The following is a 12,590-nucleotide window of genomic DNA, read 5'->3' as shown; positions in this document are numbered from 1 at the left end:
TGAGCCACTCGCTGCAGGCGGGGGTCAAAGCCAACTCTTTGGAGCCGCTCTGTGTGGGCCAGGAAGAAGTTAACAACGCCGCTGGTCACCACACAGTTGGGGAAGCCGTCCAGGGGCCCGAAAGATCCTGTCCGCCGATGGAGACAGTCCCCGTTCTTACTGTGCTCCAGGAACAGCTTAAACTGGAACATATTTCCAAGCACACTGCCACCTACCTAGCCAGTGGGCAGAGAAATCTGCATTAGAGAACAGACGATATCCATGTAGCCCCTGCCAGGAAGCCTTACTGGATTGAACCTGTTATGACAAGAATTACACCCTTTATCTACCCTTCAGACTAGGCCTACACCAAGTCCAAAGGGCAGACACCTCTGCTGTGCTTACCCTCCTGCAAGCTCACTCTTTCCACGTGGCTCAGTCCCTTCTGGTACCAGAAGCAGTGTTTGGGTGCAGGTGAGAGGCAGCCTGCATATGCAGGGGTCCCTATATGGACTTCCTGCAGCCAGCCGTATGTCTCAAGCTCCTTCCTCCCATTCTCTGTTCTTGGCTCACCTCTCTGCGCTGCCTGTCCCTGCACTCATGGGAGATGAGTGCATCTCTATGTTGGAGCCTAAGCAAAACAGGACAAGCAAGTGTATCGGTTCCTGAACCATCATAATCACCCAGAGGGACACAGCGGTCTACTGTCCCCTGTTCTTTCTCTCCTCCTCTTAGTAAATGGACTGAGTGTTGATGGACTAAATTAAGTTCTAGCTACTATCCCACTAAAGCTGAAAATTTCCCACTTCCCTTGCAAGTTTTGACCATGTGTCTAAGTCCTGGCTGAAAGGATGTGATTTAGAACAGATGCTTGCTACTTTTATAAATATCACACTCTTAAAAGAAAACTGCTTGTCTTTCAATTCCCCTCTTTCCCCATTTCTTCTGACCACACAGCCAAGGACAACAAAAATGGACGAACAACGGGGAATGGAGCTGGTCCAGGATGCCTCTGGAAGGAGAGTCCAGCACCAGCTCTCATTACAGGGGCAGGAACTGCACCTTCTATGTCATTTACGCTACTGTGATTGGGTCTCTAGAGACATCGTAGTCAAGCCAGACGCTCTGGGGACTGTCCCCTTGGAGTAAGGGATAACCATGGTCACTGTGCTACTTCTTATCCATTTTCTTTCTTTTTAACAGCTTTTTCTTTGACATATTAAAATTGTATATTTTGAGGTTATACATCTTCATTTTCTTTCTTTTTAACAGCTTTTTCTTTGACATATTAAAATTGTATATTTTGAGGTTATACATCTTGATGTTTTGATAGATGTATACATTGCGAAAAGATCACCACACTCAAGCTAATTAACAGATCCATCATCTCTACACAGTACAGTTATCTCTGCAAATTTCAAGATACAATGCAGTATTATTACATTTTTCTTCTCTTTCCTGTATGTGAATGGATTTTTGATGTTTTTGTTATTTTTTTTTTACTCTCATTAAGGCTCCACGTGCTTTCACAGCTTTGTGCCATTTCCATGTTTGTAAGGGTGTGTGACAGAACCAGAGCCCTGCTTGCCTTCTCCCACCACGGCAGGGAGGAAGTTAGAAGTGATGCATAAACATGACATTTCAAAGACGGAACAATGGTGCGTTTGGGGATGGGGGTTGGTGTAATTTGCTCAAAGAAAAGTAAGAATGGAGGCAGAAGCAGAACTCACACATCTGACTCCCATGTGAAGGTCTCAGCCCCAGCGGCCCCTCATCTCCTCCTGCCCTGGCCCCTCCCCTCCTCTTCCCCACCCACCTCCTCCCCTGAACACTTCCCTCTCTGCCCTTCTCCTTCCCTTCCCCTCTGGCTTGTCATACAGAGGAGATAGAACCAGCAGCTCTCCCTTACCACATCCAGTTCGGTCTTCTCTAGGACATCCACCAGCACCTCAATCTTGGTCTTGTCATTGAAGAGAAAGTCATCGTCCACCCAGAGAACGTATTTGGTGGTGACCTGAGATATGGCCAAGTTCCTACCAGCAAACCAACCCTGTGAGTAGAGTGAGGTTAGATGGTGGTGGCCTGCCCTGCTACCTATCAGCGTCACCTGGCAGCTTTCTTAGTTCCCAAGAGCCACACTGCACTGTACCCCGAACAGTGATCGGGAACCTCTAGGTTAAAGGGAGTCCATGCCTCAGAGACACTGGGAAAAGGACAGGGGCTCTCTGGGTCAAAGACTGAGGCCAAGAAAGGTGAGAGAGTCCTTCCTTGGCCCTGTGGCCCATATGGACTGACGGAAGTCTCTTTTCACCTGACGGAGGCTCTGGGGCTCTCAAGCCCTTTCCCCTCATGGAGCCTGGAAGCTGTTGCGGGGGAAGGGGCACTCTGGCGTGTATCATGTCCACCTCCTCCTTTCTTTGAAGGAAGGTGAGTGGAGGAGATGCATCAGAGAGGGTGAAATGATAGGGATGAGCGGTTTCTCTGCTCTTGGACCTGCAAGCCAGGAAACTAGACTGTCAGACACTGCAAGTCACTCAGAAGGATCGCAATCAATTTCTAAACCACACGTGAGAAAAGGTGGATTAACCACCCTGTTAATGCAGAAAAGGGAAAGTGACCTGATTTCTCTGTGAATTTGAAGTCAGCAAAAGGACTCAGAGGAGAATTCCACACCCTCCCATGCCAGGATCTTGCTGCCTAGCAAAGTCTACTGAAGCTGGCCCCTCCGGGGTAAGGACCTGACTCTGACTGAGGCCCTCTTGTCCCAGGATTCAAGTGTCTCCCCACCCGGGAGGGACATACCTTGCCGTAGGGCATGGTGTAATACTCCACATGGCTGTCATTAATTTTCAGGGGCTCCTTGCTGTCATCAGCCACGATCACGGTCAAGTCTGGGTAATACTCACGAATGCTCTGGAGCATGGTCATGAGCTTGTGGGGACGGAGGAAAGTTTTGGTGGCAATGGACACCAGGTTTCTGAGCTTCCTCTCTGAGCAAGAAAGGGTAGACATCAGAGTTCTGTCTTTGGGAAGCCTCACTGTCTTGACTTGTGTCGTTCTGAGGGTTTCTCTATATCATGACCTCTCAAGTGTTTGTGGACCTCAGGCCTCTTGTATATAGTCAGTGCTTAATAAGAGTTCATTATAGTTGGATTAGAAGAATATATTTAAACATACCCTATTTGTTTTTCATGGCATCTGGTTCCATCGCTTCAAATAGATGAGGGCAAATAGATGGGGGAAAAGTGCAAACAGTCTTGGGCTCCAAAATCACTGCAGACAGTGACTGCATGAAATTAAAAGACACTTGCTCCTTGGAAGAAAAGCTATGACAAACCTAGACAGTGTATTAAAAAGCAGAGACTTCACTTTGCCAACAAAGATCTGTATAGTCACAGCTGTGGTTTTTCCAGTAGTCATGTACAGATGTGAGAGCTGGACCATAAAGAAGGTTGAGCACCAAAGAATTGATGCTTTCAAATTGTGGTGTTGGAGAAGACTCTTGAGAGTCCTCCTTGGACTGTAAGGACATCAAACCAGTCAATCCTAAAAGAAATCAACCCTGAATATTCATTGGAAGGACTGATGCTGAAGCTCCAATACTTTGGCAACATGATGCTAAGAGCCAAGTCACTGGAAAAGACCCTGATGCTGGGAAAGATTGATGGCAGGAGGAGAAGAGGGCAACAGAGGACGAGATGGTTGGATGGCATCACCGACTCGATGGACGTGAGTTTGAGCAAGTTCCAGGAGATGGTAAAGGACAGGAAAGCCTGGCGTGTTGCAGTTCATGGGGTTGCAAAGTGTCAAACATAACTTAGCGACTGAAAAACAACGATAATGATTTGTTTAAATTTTGTCTGTGTTCTATTCTAAAGTCTCTTTCCTGGTTCGGTTGGTTCCATTCTGCTGTTTCCTACTATCTACCTGGACGTTTCATTTTATGCTTGTCTGTCTGTACTGGGCTTGCATCCTGCTTTCATGCTAGGAGTTGAGATGCATAGACCCTTGCCCATCAGGGGATTCGCTATGTAGAGTCACAGGTCCCAGGAAGAGGAGAAAAGCTCTAAAGGACTTGGACCTGCCCTGTTATCAGCTGCAGTCCTACGGAGAAACTTGCCTGATCTTTATCCTCTGGAAGATGTAAGTGGAAACAGGTCCACTTGGAGATCGGAAGCGGGTAGACCAGGTTGTGTGATTTATAGAAACAGTTAGAGAAAGGACAGCCTTTCTGTGGAAATGACCCTTGGGTCAAACAACCATAGCTGCTGGTGTGTTTAGAAGATCTAGCCACAGAATGGTGCCATGCCAGCTGATGGACAGCTGGGTCGTCTTGGGGGGTGGGATCAGCTGGAGTTAACACATGCTCAAAGTCACACCCCACCAGCTGTTTGTGCGTGAGTGCAACAGAACCCCACTGCAGAGCCACTTTCTCAGAATGACAGAAGTCAGAGGTCATTCTGTTGCACCATTACCCAGCTCCTCCTGAGTCTTTGGGAGTGAGTGGAAGTAAGACAGGAAGACAATAGTACAGTCACTTCAGAAAAAGACTGGCCTTGGGCAGAACAAGCCTTGCAAACTAAAGAACAAAGGCCCTTGGGGTCCAAGTCCTGGGGGGAGAAACCAAGATCACAGAAATAAAAGATTAACGTTACTTCTGGTCCACTTCTGAGTATAGTATAGTATAGTTGCCACAAGACAGGAAGCTCAACCGTAAATTTTAACCACATCTGTTCTTGGGCTTCCTTGCAGAAAATTCTCATGCATTTCTTCCCCTGCACAGAAACACTCTCTATTCCTGACAGCCATCATGCAGCCACCTGCTGCTGATCCGAGAAATTTGATGATTTCTGGAAATTATCAGTGATCATGAGACAAACCATCCCTTTTGCTATAAAAGCAACTCACCCATTTTACCCGAGGAGCTGGCATTTTCCCTGCCTTCTCTCTTATGTACAAACTATCTCTGTGAATAAAAGGCTTTGCATGCTGAAGAGTCTTGTGGAAGTGATATTCATTTCTATGGTATGGTATGGTATGGTCCGAGAATGTGGAAAGGGCTCAGTAACAGAAAGAGGCATGTAAATCATGTTCAAGAGCGTGTTGAATGAAAGCCCTACCTTTTCTCTTCTCAGGCCACATGACAAGTTTGGTTCTTTCATTACAGTAAAGAGGGAATCAGGAGCCTGAATTACCACAGGAGGTAGTCCAGGTGGGAGACTCCTGGCCAGGTGGGTGGTATAGCATTCTGCTTTGAGATTCTTTATTGTTCCAAACACAGAGCAATGATAAAGAAATATGCAAAGACAGAGCCATGTTCAAAAACAGATGACATTTCTTCCAAGGAACAGGAATCAAAAGCAGTGAGCAGAGCTGGAGCTGAGTCTGCTGCAATCTGGGGTCAGAACAGCAGAGGCTGGGAGGCAGAGTTTGAGTGTTAATGGAATAAAAGTGTCTCATGAAGTATGTGGGTCCACAACCAGGGTTTTTGCTAGAAACCATGGACTGGAACCAGGCTGCACTCCCTCCAGCTCTCACGACATACTACCCGCTGGGCAAGGAACCTCAGAGAACCATCATCCCCAAACACACGTCTGGGTTCAGAGATGACACCACCTCACACAGCCGTGTCCTGTGCCAAGCCACCCTCAGGCCCAGCAACTGGCTCTTCGGTGATGCTCATATCACTAGGGGACAGGGACCCCAAGATTGTAGTATATAATGATGGACTGAGAATCTGGGCAACTGTAAAGCTGTGAGATGGGAAGGAATCAGGAGAGAAAAAGAGGGAGAGAGGAGAAAACAAAACAAGCTTGTAAAGACTTGTATTCAAGATGAGCCACCAGCAAAAATCCCAAGACATTCAAAGAAAACTAGTTGGAAAGAACAACAGCCAGCAAATCCACCCTGTGCTAGAAGAATCCACTCTAGATAGACAAACAATAGACGAATCTGAAAGGGACTTAAAGTGAGAATGTTTAAAATCTTTAAAGTGATAAACCACAGAATCACATAAATGAAAAAGAAAATATGAAACAAAACAGGCATAAAAAATGAGAATATTTAGATATGAAACCAACTTAAAATTATTTAAGATATATACAAAGAATCAGAAGGGAGACATGACTTAAGATACTAAAAAAAATTTTTAACAAGCGTAAGAGAATTCTATGAACAACTCAAAATATACAATTTACGTATATACAAATATACAATAACTTTAAGACAACTTTATAGAAACATTTTAAAAATTGACTCAATGTACATACAGATCAATAACCATTGAAGCAGTAGAGCTGTTAGTTTTAAATTTCGTCCCTTTCTCTCACTCTTTCCCATTCACATTCCCACCGCAACCAAAACTTGGACCAAAAAAAAAAAAAGACAAAAGGACAGACAAGTTTTAATAAAACCCCAAGAGACATTCCTATTTTATTATAATTCAATTAATTTCAGCAAACAGTGAAAAAAGGAAAGGCATCTAACTTGTCTTATAAGACTTGTATAATATCGATAACAAAACTGAGCAAGGACATTATAGAAAAAGACAGTCTCAGTTTTGAATACAGATATAAGAATCATCTATAAAAATAGCAACAAATTTAATTCAGCATTTAATCAAATAACACACTGCAATCAAGATGGGTTAATCCCGAAAATGCAAGAACAATTTCAACAGCAGAAAATCAATGTAAGTCACTTCATGAACCCAGTTAAAGGAGAAAAATTATTTCAGTGGGTGCAGACAATTTCTTTGATAAAATTCAATACTTATTCATATAAATATGAAAACTCTCAGCAAGGAAATACGAAGTAGAAATAGAAAAATTCTTAGAAACAGAAGGAAAGAAGGAAACTTTCTTACCCTGACACATCTACCACACTCCTGCCCAGCAAACGAGAATAGTGGCGTAACACTAGAATGTTCTTAAAGTCAGGAACAAGTGAAAGTGTGTGCTACCACTGCTGTTATTCAACACTGTACTGAAGATTTTACCAAAACGCATTAAGAAAAAGAAACAAATGATAAGAATTGTAAAGGAAGAGATAAAAATCATTTGTTTAACAGACTCTATATGTTTAAAAAAAAGTCACTAATATGTGTGCAAGAAGGATGCCTATTAAGTCCAACATTCAAAAATCACTAATGTCCTATATACTAACATCAGTTAAAATGTAGAACAAAATCCAATTTATAAAAGTAAAATAAAATATAAACTACCTAAGACCAAATCCAATAAAATGTACAATTCCTTTACAAATAAGACTACACAATAAATTACCGAAGAACCTATGAAGAGACTATGACATGGAGAGTGTCACATGGAGAGATATAGCAGATTCATGGTTGTGAATATTCAACTTCATAAAACTTTCAATTCATCTCTAATTAATCAACAAATTTTAGAAAATTCTAATCAAAATCTCAACGCATTTTGGAGGATCTTGATGAGGTGATGCTAAAACTCTAATGAAAAAGTAAATGACCAAGAAGAGCTAAGAAGATTTCACTAAACGAAGTACAGTCATCCTGCAACACAGAATTTATCTGCACTGGATAGAAAACCTGTTATAAAGCATATGGAAATGTGTAAAATGAGCCCCAGGATACAGATCAATGTGCCCCAACAAAGGCTGGTTCAAACCCCTGCATACAAAGCTGTGTGTGTGAGTGGCTGGCTGTTCAAGCGCGACAAGGCGAGACCACTTGGTCCATGGTGGTGGGACAATAGGCTCTCCATGTGTAAAATATTAGGTCCCTATCACATGCCACGCATAAACACAACTTCTAGTTGGATTAAGTATCTAAATGTGAGAAACAAGCATATGTAACTTTTGAAAAAAAATGCAGGAGCATATGTTTGTGGCTTCAATGTAGGGAAGAATTTCTTGAATTAAGGCAAAAAAGCAAAAGCTAGAAAAAAAGAATGAATCAATTTTATTAAAGGATAAAGTTTTATAACACAAAAGACCCCAGAAGCAAAACCAAAAGACAAGCCATGGACTGATGAAAGGCCAGAAATTAGAATTTTATGCCATACAATGTGATAAGTTTTATGAAAAGTTCAAAAATGCAGTATACCATACTGTATGCTCTGTGTGTGCACATGTGTGTAGGAATAGAAATCTACATATTAAACATCTACATATTAAACATGTACAGAAACCAGGAAAAGAAAGACCATGACTGTTGGAAGAAGGGAGGGAAATAGGACTGTGGAGATTTCCATTTTATGGGTAATACTTCACCTTTAAGACAAATCTGAAGCCAAAAAATCTTTTTTGTGAACTTCTTGTGCTGATTTCTTTTATTTTTGAGATAGTTATGATGATGTTAAGCACATACTGTAAATTCCTCTCCGTAGATATTTAATCCTATTGCTTTTAAATAAGTTACATTTTTAATAGAATCTATCTGAATATGTTATATTTTGAATATATAGGAAATATTGTCAAAAATGCCAACTAGCTCAAAATTCCAAATATACTGAAAGTTATACCATGAAAATACTTCTTCCCACCTCTGTCCCCAACATTTTGGTTCCTCCCCAGGAGTTTACCAGGTATTACTAACTTCTTGTTTATTTTTCTGTAATCAAGCAGTTACGTCATCTTTTTTACCCCTTTCTTTTTACAGAAATAGTAGCTTACTTTTCACTCTTTTGTACCTTGCTTACATCTTGGAAAGCATTTTGTATCAGTATAAAAAACACTTCCGGCTCATGTTTTCCTCCTCTGTCTTTCTGAATGTCATTGCATGGCATTTCATTATACCCATGGACCACACTTGATTTAACCCCTGGTGACTCAGATGGTAAAGAATCTGCTTGCAATAAGAGAGACTCAGGTTTGATCCCTGGGTCGAGAAGATCCCCTGGAGAAGGGAATGGCAACTCACTCCAGCACTCTTGCCTGGAGAATCCCACAGGGTGGCAAAGGGTCAGACATGTCTGAGCGACTAACACACACAACCATTGTTAAGGTTTTTGTCATTGCAAATAATGCTGCAATAAACACCCTCAAACAAATGTCTTTTCACACAGATGTAAGCATCTAAAGGATAACTCATACAAGTGGAATCGCTGACCCAACGTGCATATACATTTAAAATGTTGACAGACATTGCTAAGTTGCTCCAGAAGGGTTGTGCCAATTTACATTCCTACTGGCAGTTTAAAAGAATGTTTCCTACTCCCCCTCCGGTACTTTTTGATATGGATGTAGTTTTCATTTGCACTTAGTGTGACACTGAACATATATTTTAATGACTGAAAGTATTCTTGAATTTAATTTTTTGTGAACTGGCTTATTCTTCTCTTATTTGCTCTTTTCTTACTGATTCACAACATCACTGACTCAGTGAACATGAGCGAGCAAACTCCAGGAGATAGTGAAGAACAGAAAAGCCTGGCATGCTGCAGTCCATGGGGTCACAAAGAGTCGGACATGACACAGAGATGAAACAACAACAACCTACTTTATAGGACTACAGTGAGAAATTATTTATGTCTTTGGCCACACTGTGCAGCATGTGGGATCTTAGTTCCCTGACCAGGAGTCAAACCAGTACCCCCTGCGCTGGGAGCATGGAGTCTTAACCGCTGGACAACCAGTAAAGTCCTCACAAATGCTCTTAAATAAAATTAGATCTTTGACTTTGTGTTGAAGGTATTTTCCCCCCAGTTTGTCCTTTGACTTTGCATATGGTAGATTTCTGTCCAAAAAAATTATTAAAAATTTGGAATTCCCTGGAAGTCCAGTGGTTAGGACTCCATGCTGTCACTGCCGAGGGACGAGATTCGATCCCTGATCAGAGAACTGAAATCCCGAAAGCCACGTCAGAGGCCATAAAGAAGAAAAACAATTAAAAATTGTTATGTATTTTATGTTTCCAGTCTTCTATGGCCTTTGGGTTTTGTGTCACATTTAGAAAAATCTTATAATCCAAAGTTGTTTTTAAATTCCTTTTTCTTTTTTCTAGTTATTGTTTAGTTGCTAACTCTTTGGGACCCCGTGGACTGTAGCCTGCAAGGCTCCTCTGTCCATGGGATTTCCCAGACAAGAATACTGGAGTGGGTTGCCATTTCCTTCTCCAGGGGATCTGCCCAACCCAGAGATCAAACCAGGGTCTCCCACTTGGCAGGTGATTCTGAGCCACCAGGGGAGCCGTATTTTGAATACTTATAAAAAATCAGGATTTTCTCTATTGGGAGTTTATCTTGATGTGAGCTGTGAGATATATTCAACTTGTCATTCTCCATATAGCTACACAGTTATTCCACATGATTTCTTGAATAATCCATCTTTTCCCCTCTTTAATTTGAAAAATTACCTTTATCATATGGTAAAATTTCAACTTGTCTATTTCTAGATTTCTAATTTGATGCTATTGATATATCTATTCCTCGTCCAGGACCACTCTGTTTTTATAATTATTCTCCTACTCTGTCTCAGAGAGGATCCCTTCTGAATCTCATCAGTAGTCTATAGGACCCACTATGGAGCCCCAGGAACAAGGGCCTTACCTGGTCCAGGGTCATATAACTTAGGCATAACAGGAAAGCGGATGGTCACTGGAAACTTGGCCACTGAGGAGTTGGACTCCAGACTCACTGGAGGGAGAAATAAGGTCAGAGTTGTGTACTGCGTCTGGGTCACTCCCCATGCTGCCCAGGAAGCCAACGAGATGGGGGAACGAGAGATTGGTGGGAGGAGATTGAGGACAGCGTGGAGTCTACGGCATTTGAGCTCCTGACTTGCTGTGTCCCTGGGGCAACCCACTGACTGCCTCTGAAACTCACATTTCTTCCCCATGCGGCTCTGTAGGGTGAAGTGGGCTTGGCATCAGAGGGGTGGGTTAAGTTTGACTTTGTTATTTATCATCTGAAATACCTTGGGTAAATCATTCATCTCCTTCACCATCTACAAAACCAGGAAAACTCAACCTGCCTCATTTGACCTCTCAGGGTCATTCTGTGATAAACATTTGAACACATGAAGGTGGAGGGAACTCTCTCCCTAGTTTGTGTTCATGGGAAATCTGTCCCACAGTTCATTCTGTGTGTGGGTGGGTGTCCTGGGAATGCATCCTGTGGAGCTGCTCAAAATGGGAAAGAGTGCCTTTAATTCATCCAGAAAGAAATTGGGGCTGCCCTTAGTGTCAGCAGACACTAAGGAATTCTGGGGCTGGGATGGGAGGAGGAAGACAAAGCTACTGCCCTCCCAACTGCAGGTTTCCTCACACCCTACTTTCTGGTGAGTGCCCAGGACAAGACACTGGGGCACAGACTGCACCCTCTCTACTGCAGCTGAAATCTTCAGCTCTGCTCGCTGCCGAGAATGAGGAACAGAGCTGGGCACACAGCACGAATGATCTGCCTTCATGGAGAGACGAGCGGCCATTTGCCTGTCCTGTGGGGTCAATGGCAGTGGGGGGATATTACTGAAGACAGTAATTGGAAAGTTCAGTGTTTAGAGTTAGAAATAGGAGCTAGGGAGGCAGGCTTCTGGGAGGAGGAAGACTTCGAGGGCTGGTGGTGTTTTTCTGGGTCCCTAAGCATTTTGTCATCCAAGGAGAGGCTCTCACCCACATCCACCCTGTGGTGCTGGTACTCTGTGCTGGTGTATGTCACGTGCTGGAGGATGAAATTCAAAACCTTCCGGCTACTGGTCAAAATGGTCAGCTGCTTCTGGCCTCGGCCCTGCACCACACTGTCTGGGGTGTCAGCGAGGGTGTTCAGTGTCCCCAGAGAAGCTTTCAGGGTGACCTAGGGTGGATGAGACAGCAAGACTAAGTGCAAAGAACAGCATATACCCAGGATGGCCAGCAGGGGGCAGAGCACATAAGGATGAGAGGATAGATAGTGCCCCTGAAATGTAGAGTAACTCTGCAGGAGTTACTGCCTCAGCTTCAGTAAGGAAGATAGTCCTAAGACCTGGTGTGTTCAAGGGAAATTTCTGAAATATTCTTAACTCTTGCCGTGCAGGATACCATTTTTTTTACTAGTTTATTTTTATTGTAATTATTTTTGCCTGTGCTGGGTCTTTGTTGCCGTGTGTGGGCTTTCTCCAGGTACAGCAAGTGGGGGCTACTCTTCCTTGCCACGGGTGGGCTTCCCACTGCAGCGGCTTCTCTTGTTGTGGAGCACGGGCTCAGGAGTTGTGGTGCACAGGGCTTAGCTGCCCCGAGGCATGTGGGATCTTCCCAGACCAGGGATCAAACCCGTGTCCCTTGTATCCCAAGGCAGATTCTTAACCACTGGGCCACCAGGGAAGGCTCAGGATACAATCCTTAAAGACTTCTTCCTACCCCTGCTGGCGGCTCCTTGAATTCCTTTTGCCAATTCCTCCTCATCCATCAGACCTCCAAAGAGAGTTTTTCAGGGCTTGGTTCTGAGTCCTTTTCCCTTCTTAACCTTTCTTATTCCAGTTGAGCTATTTCAAATCCTAAAAGATGATGCTGTGAAAGGGCTGCACTCAGTATGCCAGCAAATTTGGAAAACTCAGCAGTGGCCACAGGACTGGAAAAGTTCAGTTTTCATTCCAATGCCAAAGAAAGGCAATGCCAAGGAATGCTCAAACTACCGCACAATTGCACTCGTCTCACACAC

The 12,590-nt window shown here is 43.4% G+C and overlaps 1 protein-coding gene across 1 annotated transcript in view; it reads right to left on the bottom strand.

Moving 5' to 3' along the window:
* Positions 1-12,590, bottom strand: part of B4GALNT2 (beta-1,4-N-acetyl-galactosaminyl transferase 2) — a 74,537-nt gene that overhangs the window by 847 nt on the left and 61,100 nt on the right. Inside the window, exons 6-10 of the mRNA XM_010843152.1 lie at positions 11,567-11,747; positions 10,506-10,592; positions 2,782-2,969; positions 1,889-2,029; positions 1-215 (exon numbers count right to left, since the gene is read on the bottom strand). Of these exons, the coding sequence (XP_010841454.1) occupies positions 1-215; positions 1,889-2,029; positions 2,782-2,969; positions 10,506-10,592; positions 11,567-11,747 (812 nt within the window). The remainder of the gene's footprint in view (positions 216-1,888; positions 2,030-2,781; positions 2,970-10,505; positions 10,593-11,566; positions 11,748-12,590) is intronic.

This window comes from Bison bison, unplaced genomic scaffold, assembly GCF_000754665.1.
Source record: "Bison bison bison isolate TAMUID 2011002044 unplaced genomic scaffold, Bison_UMD1.0 scf7180017864180, whole genome shotgun sequence".
Lineage (NCBI taxonomy): Eukaryota > Metazoa > Chordata > Mammalia > Artiodactyla > Bovidae > Bison > Bison bison.
This window is presented reverse-complemented; position numbering and strand designations above follow the sequence as displayed.